Raw genomic sequence first — 18,928 nt, 5'->3', positions numbered from 1 at the left:
GTCTGTATGTGTGTGTGTGTGTCCCTTTATTCTCTCCCTCCCCCCTTCCCTCCATTCTCTCTTTCCCCCCTCCCTCCATTCTCTCCCTCCCCCTTCCCTCCATTCTCTCCCCTTCCCTCCATTCTCTCCTGCCCCCCTTCCCTCCATTCTATCCTTCCCCCTTCCCTCCATTCTCTCCCTCCCACCTTTCCCTCAATTCTTTCCTTCCCCCCATTCTCTCTCCCTCCCCTACTTCTGTCCACCCTCCTTCTCCCCTTCCCTCCATTCTATCCCCCCTCCATCAATTCTCTCTTTCCCCCCTTCCCTCCATTCTCTCTATCCCCCCTCCCTCCATTCTCTCCCTTCCCTCCATTCCCTCCTTCCCTCCATTCTCTCCTTCCCCTCTTCCCCCCCAGTCTCTCCCTCCCCCTTCCATCCATTCTCTCATCCCCCCACCTCCCTCCATTCTCTCCTTCCCTCCATTCTCTCTATCCCCCCTTCCCTCCATTCTCTCCTTCCCTCCATTCTCTCATACCCCCCTTCCATCCATTCTCTCCTTTCCCCCTTCCCTCCATTCTATCCTTTCCTCCCTTCCCTCCATTCTATCCTTTCCCCTTCCCTCCATTCTCTCCTTCCCCCCATCCATCCATTCTCTCTCCACTCATCCAATACTGTCTCTCTCCCCCCATTCTGCGCCTGTCTCGCTCTCCCCATTCTATGCCTGTCTCGCTCTCCCCATTCTATGCCTGTCTTGATCTCCCCATTCTGTGCCTGTCTCGCTCTCCCCATTCTGTGCCTGTCTCGCTCTCCCCATTCTATGCCTGTCTCGCTCTCCCCATTCTATGCCTGTCTCGCTCTCCCCATTCTATGCTTGTCTTGATCTCCCCTTTCTGTGCCTGTCTCGCTCTCCCCATTCTGTGCCTGTCTCGCTCTCCCCATTCTGTGCCTGTCTCGCTCTCCCCATTCTGTGCCTGTCTCGCTCTCCCCATTCTGTCTGTCCCTCTCTCGCCATTCAGTGTCTGTCCCTCTCTCCCCATTCTGTGTCTGTCTCTCTCCCCATTCTGTGTCTGTCTCTCTCTCCCCATTGGGTATTGAGGGGTCATCTGACTCTGCTGAGCGCTTGGAAATCAAATTTCCATGTCTTTCCCAGCACTGAGCTTTGGAGAGCATACGTGCACGTGCGCTGCGTGAGTGTGGCCGTACTTTTTGGGAATCACTGAAGTGATCTCGCCAAGCACACTCTGTTGTAGTACAGTCTAGTGTAGTGTAGATAAATGTATGCCATTGTCTGCTAGTAACCAAAAAATATGCACATTTAATATAGTGGGGGGTTTCCCCCCAATTCTTTTTTTTAAATCAAGGGTGCGTCTTAGAATCGATGGCGTCTTACAATCGAGGAAATAAGGTAGTATGAATACATGTAATACAAATCATTCTTACCGCTGGTTTGTTGCCAGAAAATTCCGGTAAAGGACACTGTCCACTTTCTCCCCATTCGTAGTAATGGTCTTTACAATATGAAATATTATGTAGTAACATACTTTGATGTGTCTGGCCTCGGACTACCTGTCTTGAAAACCAACAGAAAAGTAAAACTTAACTTGTACACAGTGATATATTAAAGGTGCTGTCAATTATTGTTTTAAAATGTTAATGTTCTATGGTAACCATACTATATGTATTGGATGTTTTTTTTTACAGATGGCAGATACAATAGATATCTTTAAAAAAAAAAGCTGGACATCGATCTAGAAAGGAAAGGTATACAGGGATATACCAAATAAGTAAACATGGGAAGGATGTTGATCCAGGGATTAATCTGATAATAATATTTGGAGTAAGAAAAGAATTTATTTTTACCCTTATGAGACATCATTGAATGATATTTCACTGAGGTTGGTTTTTTTTTGGGGGGGGGGGGGGGGGCCTTCCTCTGGATCAATAGACTGTAAATACAAATATAGGATAATTATCTGTCATCTAAATTTAGCATCGATTGAGTTTGGATATACAGTATGTCATTTTTCGACCTCATCTACTATGTAGCTATGTAACTATGTAACTTTGTAACAATCTTTATGTAATCTTTTTAGTTAACAAATCAGAAAACTGTCAATTGACAATTTTTTTCTTTCTTAGTTTGTGGAAAGAAATTAGGGTTGCCATAGTTACCAAAACAGGTCAAAAGAAGGGCAGGTGTAATCTGTAGAAATTAATTTCATGGGACCGATTGCAAATGAAAAAGACTTTTCACAGAATGCAAACAAGTAAAAAAAAGTTATGAGGATCCCCGGAAAGATACTAGAAAAGATCTAGAATTTGATAGCTACTGTATGATTATATTTTATAGTATCACTGCAAAGAACGTGTTTTGCTGAGCTCTTCTAGACACTAGAAACAGAGTCGCCAACATTTGGCACATGGACATACAGATGCAGCCACCAGTATCCGATCACTTGCCTGGGTAAAAACTAAGGCATCTCACAGTAAATACCTCAACATTTCTGTGAGATTACTAATGGTCCATCGGATAAACACAGCAGGGGTCCCTGCAGTCCCATTCAGTTTGAATGGGACTGCAGGGACCCCCCACTGTGTTAATCCGATGGGCCATTAGGAATCTCACAGAAATGATGGGGCATGTTGAGGCATTGTTACGCTTGTGCTCCTACACACAAGCCAAGAGAAAGAGAAGGGACCCGATAGCGAGGTGGGGAATCCGCAGGAGAGATGAAAGGGAGTGAGTTGCCGTGCAGCTGGGGATCGGCACACGTAGTCACGTGAGCGCGCCACACACAGGAGAATGCGCGACACGTCCGGAGGTGCGGAGCCAAGCTCAGGGACACGACTAGCCCAGCTGAATGTATGCGCATGCCCCTGCATAGAGAGTAGCAGCAGGCCTCAGGATACTCAGGTACTAATAACGAGAACTAGAGCGGAGCAGGGGAGGTAGAGTCCAGAGCACAAGGTAACAATAGAATTGCTTCTTGGAGGACGTCCAGCCTCCTTAAAGGCATAGTGCCAGTAACAGAAGAGTGCAGCAAATATTAAGTTCAAACTAAGGGTTGTTTAGTTGAATACTTTGGCCAAGCTATTGTAAGCCTGCTACCACTTCAAGGTAAACCCTATCAGCAGGTCCTACACTACCCGATGGCAAACTAACCTCAGTGGTAGAATGAGTGACTGTCCCAGTCTTCCGGAATTGAAAGGAGATGAGACACAGGTCCCAGAGGAAGTTCAGGCAGGAACAGCATAGAGTACTGGGGTAGTACTTTGCAGATCCCTGGGCAGGTAGCCACTGACTGCTTTAAAAAGGAAGCGGCAGCTGTTAGCAATGAGAAAGTCAGAGAGAGGCTTACTTCCTGTCAGGAGGAAGGGGGCAGGATTTGCCAGGAAGCAAGATGGCGTCGTTTGCTTCAGAATCCTTAAAGACACAGGATCTTGACTCGCAGCTAGAGGGCGGCGATCAGAAGTAAACAGGTAAGGAAGGAACACGCCAAAGGGGGCGTGTTCCGCGCATCGTAACAGGCATTTACTGGGAGATTGCCCAAGATTTTCCAAGGCAAGTGATCTAATACTGGTGGCTGTATCTGTAGGTACAGTATGCATTATTTGCTATGTCACTACATGATACAGGAGGGACTTCCAAGCAAGTGACATTAGTTAAGGATGCACTGTTAAAAAAAAGATCATATTACCAATTAAATGTGTATTTTTTAAATGTTTTTGTATATACATTTAGACACAGTAGTACAGGTAAACCCCATTACAACGCGCCTCGTTATACCGCGATTCGGTTATAACGCGGTTTTCCCGTGGCTCCCGTTTAAAAAAAAAAAAAAAAAAATTAAATGTAAAATATTTTTTTATTCACACACTGCACACACTGCACACACTGCACACACTGCACACACTGCACACACTGCACACACTGCACACACTGCACACACTGCACACACTCTCACTGCACACACACTGCACACACACTGCACACACACTGACACACACTGCTCATTGCTCACACTGCACACTGCACACACACTGCTCATTGCTCACACTGCACACACACTGCTCATTGCTCACACTGCACACACACTGCTCATTGCTCACACTGCACACACTCACTGCACACAGCTCTCACAATACACTCACATGTCAGCAGCCCACCAGCCCGTCTTTCACATGTCAGCAGCCCGTTTTACACACACACACACACACACACACACACACACACACACACACACACACACACACACACACACACACACACACACACACACACACACACACACACACACACACACACACACACACACACACACACCTCTTGCAGCAGCAGCAGATCTGGCTGGGAGGACACAGACACACGTTGTCGCGCACCGCAAAACCAGGTGGCTGGGAGAGAGAGGCAGGGGGCTGGGAGATGGAGGGGGCTGGGAGGGAGAGGGAGGGGGCTGGGAGGGAGGGGGCAGGTCTCTGTATGGGGGGAGGGGGACAGGTCTCTGTATGGGGGGAGGGGGGCAGGAGGGCAAATGCCAGGCTTCTGATTTAATATGATAATTGGTAACAAAGTCTCCAATCCGTTGTCTGCCCTGATACTGTGTCCTGCCCTGGCTGGGAGTGAGGGGGACACACAGATTCTCTGTATGGGGGTCACCCCTGCGCCCTGGCTGGGAGTGAGGGGGGCAGGTCTCTATGGGGGATCCCCCCTCCCTGTGAGGGGCAGATGAGGCTGGACAGAGGAAGCCCCATCCACTCCCAGAATGCTTTGCTTCTAGCAGCATCTGGTTCTTTGGCTCCGGTCCCAGCTTTCCTCCTGGGGGCTCCGTCTCCATTTTGCAGCCTCTCTGCAGCTCGGATTTGTGACCGTGAGTACACCGTGCGGCTGACATGTAACCCACCCTCCCTCACCCAGAGAGGGGCACTGCCCTGCGGGGGCATACCTCGGGGGGGGGAGGGAGAGGGAGGGGACTGGGAGGGAGAGGGAGGGGGCTGGGAGGGAGAGGGAGGAGGGATGAATCGCCGCCATTTTTTTAAAACTTTTTTTTTATTTATTTAATTAACTTCCTTCCCTCCTCACTCCCTCCCTCCCGATCAGGCGCGCGGCGGCCATTTTTTTTAAAAATTAGCGCGACCCTGTTACTAAGGCTAAGGCCCCGCTCCCAGAGTCAGCGCACCCGCACTGCTGACAGGCGGTGCGCTGAGATACACAGACCGCGATATGCGGTCTGTAGGGAGCGGGAGCCGGAGCGGGAGGTGGGCGGGTGGTGGGCGGTTTGACAGGGAGGGGGGGCGTGGCTTGAGCGGAGGGACCCGCTACTCTCCCCCCCCCTCCCTCCACTGACTCGGGCTGGAGCTGGAAAGTAAGTTTAAACACACACACGCAGGCACTCATTCATACACACACACACACGCGCACACACACAGGCAGGCACTCACGCACTCATACACACACACACACACACACACACACACACACACACAGACAGAGGCAGGCACTCACGCACTCGGGCACACACATACACACACAGACAGGCACGCACGCACTCAGACACACACACAGACAGGCACACACATAGAGAAAGGCACTCACCTGCTTTCACTCCACACTCCTCCCCGCTCCCCGAAGCCTCTCCTCCTCCCGAAGCCTCCCCTCCCCATTGGCTCACAGCCACACACGCCCGCGCCAACGAGCGCAGCGGGACCGAGGCCTTATGCGGTGGACTCGGGGTGGACCCCGAGGACCGCGTTATAACGGGGTTTACCTGTATTAAGTTATGGTAAGTAAAAAGGTGACAAGACCCCTCCACTGTACAGCATATAACAAATAAAAATAACACTTCTGAGCAGATTCACATGTCTTAGACAGGTCCACAAACCTACTTTCCCCATTATCTCTTGGCATACAATGCTTCCACAACAGCACTGCATATACTTATACACACACACTAGAAGTGGTGTTCAATTACCCCTAACCATCCAATCACTAGAAGATCAGTCATCAATCTGCCAGCTGCTTTAATTAGCTGACAATCCAAGCTTCCACCCCAGGCAGAAAAAGGCACTGTGACGGTAGAAGCAGCCTGGCCAGCACATTAAAGGTTAAGCCCGCTGTTGCCTCCTACTGGTCAAGATTGATGCCCATGTTACAGGATAAAAGACCATATTATTGAGGCTAAAATGGCCAATGTGAGTGTGGTGTGTGCCCCCCCCCTTTTTGGGGACTACTAGTTATTATAAGGAGTTAACAGCCTTAATGGGATCACTCAGGTTACTCCATTCCCCATCATGATGTAGGATGACTATGCAGAAAGGGATAGCCACTCCTTTGTATGTTTTGTGATCAGTGATGTCACTATAAGGAGATCAAAGTGTAAATATAGCGCCACTCGATGTTCTAGAAGCAGGTGTTCTGGTAATGGCCTCAACGTGAGTTCTGTATATAGATTTAAGTATATAGTTATGGGCAGTGGTCGACAAATCACCCAAAAATCTACTCGCCGAACAAAACAATCTGCTCTCCACCTAGTCCCGTCCCCAACCCTGCCCTAGTCCTACCCCCAACCCTGCCCTAGTCCCACCCCCAACCCCGCCCTAGTCCCACCCCCAACCCTGCCCAAGTCCCACCCCCAACCCCACCCTAGTCCTGCCCCCAGGCCCACTTTAAAAAAAATGAATAAATTCCTAGTAAGAACAACATTCGTTTTTGACATAAGTTTATTTATTGTATTACATTATACTACAATTAGTCCTGGTTACGTGTGTGTGTTTGTGTGTGTGTGTGTGTGTGTGTGTAAATGTCGGATTTACAAAAAAAAGCCAGATGTGAATGACTAGTTTCCTGCACCCTTTATCCAGTGTCTGGAGGTGTTCTCTATCTGTCTTCTGGGTTAGGGGGGGTTCCGATGTCTTCCGTGTGAAGCTTGAGAGTCAGATCTGGAAGACACACACACACACGCAATGTCTGTCACACACACACACACACACACACACACACACACACACACACACACACACACACACACACACACACACACACACACACACACACACACACACACACACACACACTGTCACACACACTGTCACACACACTGTCACACACACACACACAACGTTGAGCAGAAAAAGCAGCAGCTCCCCACCCACACCTCCAGGAGCTCACATGATAGTTAACAGAAGAAGCCGACACCACAGATGACCCCCCCCCCCGTCTCAGCTCACAGGCAGGAGGCAGCGAGGACTGCACGCACGCTCCTAGGAGGGAGGAGGAGGAGGAGAGCAGAGAGTGAAACGCCAGTGGCAGCAGTGAGTGCGGCCGACCAGCGGAACCCCTGGGACTCGAGGGGGGGAGAAAGGAAGAGAGGAAAGGCTGCGACCAGCACCATGCTTCCCACCCCCCCTCCCCCCCACACCCATCTCCTTCCCCGTGCGGGCAGCCATGGGGACCAGGGGGGAAGCGGGGTGTGGGGGGGGGGGAACACCCCCGCTACCATCTCCTACCTCGTGGGTAGACACGGGAACCTGGAGGGAAGCAAGGACTGGGGGGAGGAGCGAGGATGGGGGGGAATGGGGAACAACCCCGCTACCATCACCCACCCCGCGGGCAGACACAGGGACAGGGAGGGGAAGCGGGGACAGGGAGGGGGGGATGCAATGGAGTACTAACCTCTTCAAGCAGCAGGAAGAGGATGCGCCTGCGTGGCCTTAGCCTGGATGGGAAAAAAAATCTTGGCAGCCCGCCAAGTCCTGTCAGCCAATCAGGCTGCTGGATTTAAAAAAAAAAAATTCCGCACGCAGGGAAAATAAAAAAAAAACACATGCGCTGCTTGGGCGGCCATAAGGAGGTTGCCACGAGGTCAAATCGACTCACCCTGGGCGTGCGGGGGAATACTGTAGGTTTGTCGAACACTGGTTATGGGTATTACGGATGTCATGTCACTATGTATTGTGTTCATTTAAGGAATGTGCCTGTAACAGGAGAGTAATCCATGTTCAAGTAATGTGCCTTTAATCTAGCAGTATGGTGGTTAACAGCTGGTAGTCAATTAATAAACACCACCTGCCTGATCTAGATTGCTTACAAAAGCCTGTCTGTTGAGACAGGAAGTAACTCCTTAGCTCTGACTGAGAGCTGAACTTTGGAGACAGAGCAGTGTTCTTGAGTCTCCCAGGAGAGACTGACCAAGAGAACACACATCTCTGGAGCTGACCGGTCTTGAGCTCTGCCCAGCATAGCTGATTGCAAGACACCAAATAAGACTTCTAAACCTGGATGCTGATTTTCTGTGCACGCACGGGTGCGGTTCCAGGAGAGCAGAGAAGCTTACTCTACAGCAGCTAACAGATAAAACTTTCATTATTAAGAGACTGCTTATATCTGCTTATTTCATGCTATATGTTTTGGGGCTGCGAGACATGCTTTACTAAGGGAGATGTGAATTAATTGCATAGGATTTCACTAGAAATACTCCCAAGTGAATAGATGATTTCCTGATGAAAAGGAAAAGGCACAATAAAGCCTATTATAATTTCACCTTATAAAGTCTCCAATTGTGTACCTCTGTGAACGTCCGTCTACAGTGCCCTATAAGGTTAATGTCCATAGTTATGGCCCAAGATTGTTCTCATGCAGGAAGAGATGTAAGCAGGTGCTTATAGACTAAGACCGAGATTCTAGTGGTGGCGATGATAACTGCGATGGTGCGCGGCGCCAAAACAAATACCTGAAGTCCGTCGCGGGTGCCCATAGTGTGCACGACCGCACGGGTCCAACAATGAGGAGACCAAATTTTGAGGCTACAAAAGATTTTGTTTTGAGACGCGACGGCCGCATGATGTCAGCATCACGTAGAGCGGTTCAGCCAATAATGGCAAACCGCTCACATGAAGTCAATGGTCATGTCTCCGCCACACCTCAATCGCCTCCCGAGGTCTCCTGCACCTACAGTGTAGGTTTGCGTGCAAGCACCGCGTGAGAGACATCACGCGGTCGCGCGCACGCTCTGCAGCCTCCCACTATAATCTCAACCTAAGAATGCCATGCACCAAAACTGGATAGTGATCCCAGAGAACAGTGTGTGTCCCCCATAAACAGTCCACCTGAGATTGGACATTATTGAGGCTATGCAGGAGATTGCAAATCTAACCAATACTAAAGTAAACAAGCAGAAGTTCCTCCCCAGGGTAGGAGTGAGAGCTATCAGGGCTGGTAATTCACTTAGCCAGCCAGCACATAATGGAGTCTGGACCTGTTATCCAAATGTGGGCTTGGTGATGTGCTAAGGACACTGGAGTAATGGGGAGGGGTGTTCACTTAGGCCAGTGGAACAGTCACTACAAAAGCAGAGCCATTGTTTGTCCCCGACTCTGAGGCGCCAATCTCCACTGGAGGAATGAGGCTGGCACTGGGTCTAATCCCCATCGGCGCGATTCATATTGGTCAGTTTAAATTTCCCACTTCCCTTAATCCCACGCTATTGGCTGTTTTAGAGCACTGTCCCCGCCCACGGCTCAGATTTGTCCATCACAGGCGAGTTTTGTGATTGGCTGGTACATAGCATCCGTGCTCTGATTGGTTGGCACCCCATCTTCCATGGATTTATATGGACATAGGAAAACTATGCAATCCCCTGTTGATTACAGTTCCACAGACAGTTGGTGTATTACTCTGAGGTTTTGCTACTAAATAGGTACAGTTGGAGCGTATGCTAAAAATATATGATTCATTCTGAGGGAAAGTAAATTGTATTGTACCTCAAATCTTGAAGAGGAAGTATTTTGGATGCAGTTAATATTAAATAATCAAAATTCTAGTTACAATGACTCACAAAAATAGTTGGATCTGCCCTTGCAAAGAAAAGCAGGATAAGAAGATCTCAACATAATATTTCAAGGCTGAAAGATGCTGGAAGTAATTCAGCCAGCTCAATCAGACTGACTCAGAATATCACTTCAAATATCATGTAAGCTCATTTTGTTGTTAATATTTAATTTTATCAATCGTGGGCTGCATATTAATATCCATACAGAAGACAGTGTAATTGGTAATGCAAAGTCAGACTGGCAAATCTTGCCTGTATGTTCTTGATGAATCCCCAGATTTCCTGTCTTCTGTTTCTCATTTCTCTGATTGTGCCTTGCTGATTTTGTAAGTAAATCATCCTCTTATTGCACAGAACTTTGCCACCAATAAACATTACCTTACTGTAAATGGATCATTCAAACTGGGTGTGTATATATATATATGTGTATATATATATATATATATATGTGTATATATATATATATATGTGTATATATATATATTGTATTGTATTGTATTGTATGTCTTTATTTATATAGCGCCATTAATGTACATAGCGCTTCACAGCAGTAATACATGTGGTAATCCAATAAATAACAGATAATATAAATAACAGATCATGGGAATAAGTGCTTTAGACATTAAGGAAGAGGAGTCCCTGCTCCGAGGAGCTTACAGTCTAATTGGTAGGTAGGGAGAACGTACAGAGACAGTAGGAGGGAGTTCTGGTAAGTGCATCTGCAGGGGGCCAAGCTTTATGTGCCATGTGTTCAGAATAGCCACAGTCCTATTCATATGCTTCTTTAAGCAAGTGTGTCTTAAGGTGGGTCTTAAAGGTGGATAGAGAGGGTGCTAGTCGGGTACTGAGGGGAAGGGCATTCCAGAGGTGAGGGGCAGTCAATGAAAAAGGTTTAAGGCGGGAGAGGGCTTTAGATACAAAGGGGGTAGAAAGAAGACATCCTTGAGAAGAACGCAAGAGTCTGGATGGTGCATAACGAGAAATTAGGGCTGAGATGTAAGGAGGGGCAGAAGAGTGTAAAGCTTTAAAAGTGAGGAGAAGAATGGAATGTGAGATGCGGGATTTGATCGGAAGCCAGGAGAGGGATTTCATGAGGGGAGATGCTGAGACAGATCTAGGAAAGAGTAGAGTGATTCTGGCAGCAGCGTTAAGGATAGATTGTAGGGGAGACAGGTGAGAGGCAGGAAGGCCGGACAGCAGGAGGTTACAGTAATCAAGACGGGAGAGAATGAGGGCCTGAGTCAGAGTTTTAGCAGTCGAGCAACAGAGGAAAGGGCGTATCTTTGTTATATTGCGGAGGAAAAAGCGACAGGTTTTAGAAATGTTTTGAATGTGAGGGGCAAATGTGAGAGAGGAGTCGAGTGTGACCCCAAGGCAGCGTGCTTGGGCTACTGGGTGAATGATCGTAGTTCCAACAGTAATGTGGAAGGAGGTAGTAGGGCCAGGTTTGGGAGGAAGTATGAGGAGCTCTGTTTTAGCCATGTTGAGTTTAAGGCGGCGGAGGGCCATCCAGGATGATATAGCAGAGAGACATTCAGAAACTTTGGTTTGTACAGTAGGTGTAAGGTCGGGTGTTGAGAAATATATTTGTGTGTCGTCAGCATAGAGGTGATAATTAAACCCAAAAGATGTTATTAGGTCACCTAGAGAGAGTGTATACAGAGAAAAGAGAAGAGGTCCCAGGACAGATATAGGATATAGCAACTGTAAAAAATTTACAGTTGCTTTATGCTTTACTGTGTGTATATATATATATATATATATATATATATATATATATATATATATATATATATATATATATATATATATATATATATATATATAGTGATTGAAAGATTCAACAGCGCCTGGATGTGTACTAGCCTCACAGACTCCTGACAACAAACAGACCGCCAAAAATAATTAGCACAGATGACCTGTATGAATACAATTGTATAATATTTAAAATTGGAATTCAGATGGTGGTTGTAGAACAATGGTGAGTGTGAGTGTGAAAAAAGTACAAAATTATAAAAAAAATATATATGTTAATAAAAAATGAACTAAATAAAAAATATATACTATTTATGTAAAGAAAACACAAAAAATGTTAAAAATAAATTGTATGAAATATGAAAATCAAACATAAAAATAAAAAATATATAAATCGGTTTAAAAAGTGAAAATGAAATAAAAAATGTATAGATAAAAATGAGGGTTTTTCACATAGATTTTAGATGATTCTGTATGGAGATTACAACGTCCAGGCTGCTTCTTCTTTGGGGTCAGCAACCTCCCAGCAAATTCTATTGGAGAAAAAAGAGAAAAAGCGCCCGATCCATGTGTAAAATCTGATAACAAAATTTTAATAAAAGATGACAAGACAAATGCACACTCACAATTTGTCAATGCAAAGTAAGCATTGTATGGGTAAACCCATGCGCCAACATGTAACTGCTCGCCGAACGTTTGCTTCAATACATCAGACCTCACTGCTACCGGTGTATCATGATCAGATGTTCCTCCGGCAATTCAGGTAAACAGTCTGTTGTTCCTAGCAAATGGTATTAGATGCTCAGGGAACATCCTCCCTTTCCTGGCAAAAGACACAAGAGCTACTCCACCAACGTAGCTCCTTGAAACCACGTGCTCTACGCGTTTCTTCCGATTGACGGATCCGGGACACCCCCTCCCTCCCCGCCAATCAGCAGCTCTGCGTGGGGTGTGGGGGAGGGAAGAGTCAGGACAAACATAGCCTCCCCGTGTCCCCCTTCCTCCACACATAAACTGACTGCCCCACACACACACTGACTGCCCCACACACACACTGACTACCCCACACACACACACACACTGACTGCCCCACACACACTGACTGGCCCACACACACACACACTGACTGCCCCACACACACACACTGACTGCCCCACACACACACACTGACTGCCCCACACACACTGACTGCCTGACACACACACTGACTGCCTGACACACACACTGACTGCCTGACACACCTGACACACACACACACTGACTGCCTGACACACACACACACACACACACACACACACACACACTGACTGACGCACACACACACGGACTGACACCCATACACACACTGACTGACGCACACACACTGACTGGACGACGCACACATACACACTGACTGGCTGACGCACACACACACACTGACTGGCACACTCACACTGGCTGACACGCACACATACTCACACTGACTAACGCGCACACACACACACTGACTGACATGCACACACACACACTCAATGACGCGCACACACACACTCAATGACGCGCACACACACACTGACTAACACGCACACACACACACACACTGCCTGACACACACACACACTTACTGATGCACACACAATTTGTCTGATGCACACACACAAACATACACACTGCATGAAGCTGCATGAAGCTGTAAAGGGGGGGAGCTGTAAAGGGTGGGGGGGAATGGATTGATATGAACGGGGGACAAACAGAGATGGGGGAAACGGGAAGAGAGCGAGAGAGGGGAGGTGATAGAGGAGAGAGAGAGGGAGGGGGGGAGAGCGGGGGAGAGGGAGAGAGAGGGGGGGGGGGGGGGAGATAGAGGGGGGGAGGGGAGGAGAGAGGGAGGGGAGAGAGGCAAGGGGACAGAGAGAGGGGAAGGAGGGGAGAGAGAGAAGGGGGAAGGGGTAAAGAGGGGTGGAAGGGAGATAAATAGAGAGGGGGAGGGAGGGGAGAGAGAGGGGAGCGGGAACATTACATCCCGGGCAACGCCGAGTATATAAGCTAATATATATATATAAACAACAGAGGAAAAGCAACCTTTAAATAGCATACGGACATAGATGGAAGTGTAACAAAATAAATTTATTGAGGTGAATAAAACAGGGGATAAAGTTAAAAGGTGAGGGGGGCTCAACACTACCTAGACAATGTGGACCTGGAGGCAAGGGTCTAAATTAAGATCCAAAGCAAGACATGCACAGGACACACTGTGTGCTCATTTGCATGTCATTTCCCATAATCCCTTGCTGCAGTGGAAGTGCTGTATGCTGGGTGATGGTGGGGAAAGGCGGGGTTGCAGACCTGCCTAAGACATGCAGATGAGCATACAGTTGTATTTGCATATTTGCTTTCCTGTGGAGGGTTTTTGTCACTTTTTTTACTCACCATAACTTAACTCAGTATTATGGTATAGCCTATCCCATAGCCTCTTTTGCATACCCAGTTAAAATCAACCCCACACTGATGAGACCCATCAAGGTCGAAACAGCTGTCTGTGGGTGGTTTTCTGGGTATGCACCTTAACCCTGGCTGTGCTCAAAGCTGTGACCATGCAGCAAGCTTAAGCCTATAGGGAACCATGTTAAAAATGGTTATTGAGGCAAAAAGAGACACTGTGTGCTCATTTGCATGTCATTTCCCATAATCCCTTGCTGCAGTGGAAGTGCTGTATGCTGGGTGATGGTGGGGAAAGGCGGGGTTGCAGACCTGCCTAAGACATGCAGATGAGCATACAGTTGTATTTGCATATTTGCATTCCTGTGGAGGGTTTTTGTCACTTTTTTTACTCACCATAACTTAACTCAGTATTATTATATATATATATATAATATATATATATATATATATATATATACATATATACATATACACACATATATATATATATATATACATATATACACATACACACATATATATATATATATATATATATATATATATATATATAACACCCTTTCCCTATACCCGAGGGAAACAGCAATTACTAGTGTTACGGTGCAAACCTGTTTATAGAAGGCCTAAGCCTACGCTCCTGGGGAGGCTGATGCAGCACCTCCACCCGTGAGGATCCCAGCGTAGGCAGGATAGCCCCTCATGGCAACCGATATACCTATAGACTATACCCCAAATAATCACAACTGGAAGAGGTGACGACTAATCTGGAAAAGGCCAACACCGTAATTGCCACCATGGATGAAAAACAGATTAAGTCTGACAAATTGATTGCTATCCTAAAATAGAAATACGGGAAGGCTTTACAAGAGGTTCACGCGATCAGCACAGAGGTGCAACACTCACGCCTGGAGGGCCACGGTCTGAACACAGAGCTGGAATGTTGAAGCAAACCCATGAGATTGCCCTGAGTGAGTTAGAGACTGTAAAGCAAGAAAATGAGAGTCTGAAAATGAAAATTTCAGATTTGACTGAACAAGCAGAAAAAGTGAAGAAACAGTTGACTCCAGGAAGAAATTGAGGCTCTGAGAACAGAATTGCGAGATGTATGCACAAAACAGAATTCTCGCGGAGCAACTTAACGTATTTAAAAAGAAGAAAAGCATTCGAATAATTCAGAAGCACTGCAAAGCTCTTGTCCAAGCAAGAAGGGAAAGAGAAAATTATCAATGTAAACGCGCCGCAACTATCATCCTACAGGCTGCCTACAGAGGGATGAAAATTCATCAGTTTAATCGCCGGAATAAAGCAGCCGCACTGAGGGGAAAAAGAAATACAGAAGGACAGCAACAAAGATGCTACCAGGACATGGGAGAAGCTGCTAGAGTGGTTCAGTAGGGATATCAACCCTACCTCCTAAACAAGCAAGCTGTACGTTCCTATACACGTAAACTCAATGCCCTCACTGATGACAAAGAGGAAGGAGAAATAATTGACTTTGATTGTGCTGCTGTTATTCCAGAAACAGATAGGCACCCTCCTGAGAATACTGAGAATGTAGTCCCTGATCTGGGATTCAAAAATCCAGATCCTCCATTTCATTTACGTTGTCCAGATGATTATCAAACTAGTGAACACACCCAGGCCACCACAAAAGATGTTTTAGCCAAGTGGGTGGCAGTCCCTGAAAACACAAACTTGATGACAGATCCTGATGACGTTAATATGGACTACGTCTATACAGAGGCAACTAGGTCTCCAAAACCCAAAGGCCTGGTAATGGCCCCAAGAGGGAAATGAAAGATTGAAAAGAAAAAGTGACGAAGGTCAACACGGCGCCTGAATAGTTCCAGATCTTGCCACTCTGGACCACAGTGTGGAGCCAAGGAGAATCCGGTCCGGGTGTTTCGTCAGTGGCAGAAGAAACAGTCCAGGCATTTGCAGGATGCAGCGGGCGTTGAAATGAAGTCAGAGGATGTAATGGACTGGAAGTCAAAAAGAAAAAAAAATGTTTTCGGAACTGACCAATTTTTATGTTACATGTGTGGACTATGTCACGGACACTTAACTTTGCAAATAAGTTAGTGTAGTTATGCTATATTAGGCCTCTAGAATAAGCATTTTGTAAATATTGCAATGTTATATTGTTTCTCTGCGTTGAAAATGTAGCTAAACTACAAATTACTATACAGGGTTGACAGCCCTTTCTGTTGGTAAATATATAATGAGGTTCATATTCTAGAGTAGAAAAGAAAAACCCAGGGAGGTGATAGAAACCGTCCGGTTTTGTGAGTATATTTATCATATCCTGGGTTATAGGAATTTGTTGCTAGAAATATATTTTTGAAAATATTTCCCTAATAGAGGGCAACAAAATATGTTTGCCAAGTATAGTCTCATGACGAAACCTATTGTCCATAATTGCCGTGAAAAAAGTTCATATTCGTGTCATGTGAATGGTTAATATTGTACTGGGGAGTTAGCTCAAGTATTTCAGGTAGGACACTCACCCCAGTGAGGTCCATGGCCGCTCACCCCAGTAGGTGTGAGCTGGGGAGGGGGATATGTGACATAGTCCAAAGATGTTAGGCAGCTTTCTGTCCCGTTTTAGGTCAGAAAGTGCAGGAATAGTGCAAAATGATCCATTCCACAGCTTCACATTTACTCAGGTTGGTGGATGGAAAATCCAGACCACAGATTACAATGTGCCTAGTTCTCCCTCACCTGCTTTCCTAATCACTAGCACAAGTATTTAGAGCAGAGAAGGTTGCTTTTCAGTCTCTCTTCGTAGAGCCTGGAGACTGGGGATTTCGCTGCTCCCCTGCATCCAGTTCGGGGAGGACGCCCCCTTCAAGTATCACAGTACCAGAGGATTTGCCTGGACACTTGGGACCGAGTTCCCACCACGAACAGATAAGACAAACAAATGTTTATTGCTGTATCTAAAAGACTGTTTTGCTGTATCTAGTGACACTAAATGAGAGGGCATTGTTTTAAGTTGGGGAACCAGGTTAGTTGGCCCAGTAGCAGTTAGAGAGGCTGATTCTGCTGTGTAGTTAGATCCCTGAATGGGATAGGATTTTGTTTATATGATTTGGTTTTTGGTTTCTTGAAGTAACAGTGTGGGAAATACTATAACACTGATATGAGTAAACCGCTGAAGGTTAATAGCTGAGTGCCTCCTGCCTACACATGTTAAAGCTGCAGTCCCTTACTGGGATGAAAATAAAGCAGGCAGAAGCCTGAGTTAAGCTACATAATACTTTGTATGATCCTGTTTTTTGTATAATTAACCCTAGAAGACTGTGTCGGGAAGATCCCAGACAGGCGTCAGTGCTACAAAAGAGGGGCGTTTGTCACAATATATATATATATATTGTGACAAACGGCTTACTCCGGGGCTCCGCCGTCTGTCCGGGACTGTTAGAACACAGTCTTTTAGGGTAGGTTAAATGACGAGGCGTAACGTGCTGTTCCTTTAAACAGGCTATGCCTGGTTTATTCAGTCCCAGGCACTGAGACTGCCACAGTGTATACAAAAGAAATACAAGCAAAACAAAATCCTGCTCACCTGAGCACTAACTTAACTAAGGTTTCCCTGACTCAGGGTTGGAGTGGCTTTTCCACTTCCAACAACAAAAATAAGGAACTTTGCAGTTTTAGAAAAAAGGAGTAGAATGGTTTAACCTTGTTTGGGGAGAGGCTTTTCCCCTCTCTGCTTCCAGCAGCCTTCTTGCCTCCACGCTCTTGGGGAGAGGGAAAAGGAACCAGGAAATCAGTCATAAATACCTGATCTCTAACCAGCAGGACAGGTGACAGAAATCAGGCAGCAGACAAACCCTGGTCTGGATCCCTCATCCCTCAGTTCCAGCACTTGCCAAACTGTGGGATGGAGTGCATGCATTATGAGGCTGCACTTTCCAGCCTAAACAGGACAGCAACTGTTCAGTATCCTGGGAGCCCTATATATGGAATTTATTACCATCCCCTGGTTTCTGTCACATATCCTCCCCCCCAGCTCAGACCCCGAGGGATGTGCGACCATGGAAATTAGGGAGTGCATCCTTGACAACCCGTCAGCATTGCCATGTTTGTGCCCTGACCTGTCTTCCACAGAAAATTTAAAGGGTTGTAGACTTAGGAACCACCTGGTCATTCTAGCATTATTCTCACTGTTTTGACACATCCAGGTGAGGGGTGCATGATCTGTGACCAACCGGAATTTTCTCCCCAACAGATAGTATTTGATCGTCTCTACAGCCTACTTTATTGCGAGACATTCTTTCTCGACTATGGAGTAATTTTTCTCCTGGGGATTTAGTTTCCTACTGAAATAAAGGATGGGGTGCTCCTCACCTTGAGACTCCTGGGAGAGTACAGCCCCCAGACCTACCTCAGGTCTGTCGGTTTGGACTAAAAACTCTTTAGAGAAGTCAGGTGTGACCACACTGGTTGGGCACAGAGAGCTTCTTTCAGGCTTCTAAAGGCCTGTTCGATTTCGGGGGACCACTTTATCATTAGGGGCCCTCTTGCTTTTGTGAGGTTGGTTAGTGGGGTTGCCGTAGTTGCAAAATTAGGAATAAACCTTCTATAGTAACCAATTAATCCCAAAAAGGTCCTTACTTGTTTTTTTGTAACTGTCCTTGGCCAATTTTGTATCACCTCTACTTTGAGTGTTTGGGGTTTGAGTAAACCTCTGCCAATAGAATACCCCAGATACTTGGCCTCCTCCAGACCAATAGTGCATTTAGCGGGGTTAGCAGTTAGTCCAGCAGACCGAACTGCGTCAAGCACAGCTTGGACCTTTGGAAGGTAGGATTGACAATCTTCACTATGGATTACCACATCATCCAGGTAGGCGACAGCATACCGAGCATGTGGTTTTAAAATTTTATCCATCCTTCTTTGGAATGTGGTGGGAGCTCAATGTAAGCCAAAAGGCAACACCCTAT

The 18,928-nt window shown here is 46.5% G+C and overlaps 1 protein-coding gene across 1 annotated transcript in view; it reads right to left on the bottom strand.

Annotated features, from left to right (window-relative positions):
* NOX3 (NADPH oxidase 3) overlaps positions 1–18,928 on the bottom strand; it is a 131,575-nt gene that overhangs the window by 68,786 nt on the left and 43,861 nt on the right. Inside the window, exon 7 of the mRNA XM_075596960.1 lies at positions 1,420–1,549. Coding sequence (XP_075453075.1) covers positions 1,420–1,549 — 130 coding nt within the window. The remainder of the gene's footprint in view (positions 1–1,419; positions 1,550–18,928) is intronic.

Source organism: Ascaphus truei, chromosome 4 (assembly GCF_040206685.1).
Source record: "Ascaphus truei isolate aAscTru1 chromosome 4, aAscTru1.hap1, whole genome shotgun sequence".
In the NCBI taxonomy this organism is placed as follows: domain Eukaryota; kingdom Metazoa; phylum Chordata; class Amphibia; order Anura; family Ascaphidae; genus Ascaphus; species Ascaphus truei.
This window is presented reverse-complemented; position numbering and strand designations above follow the sequence as displayed.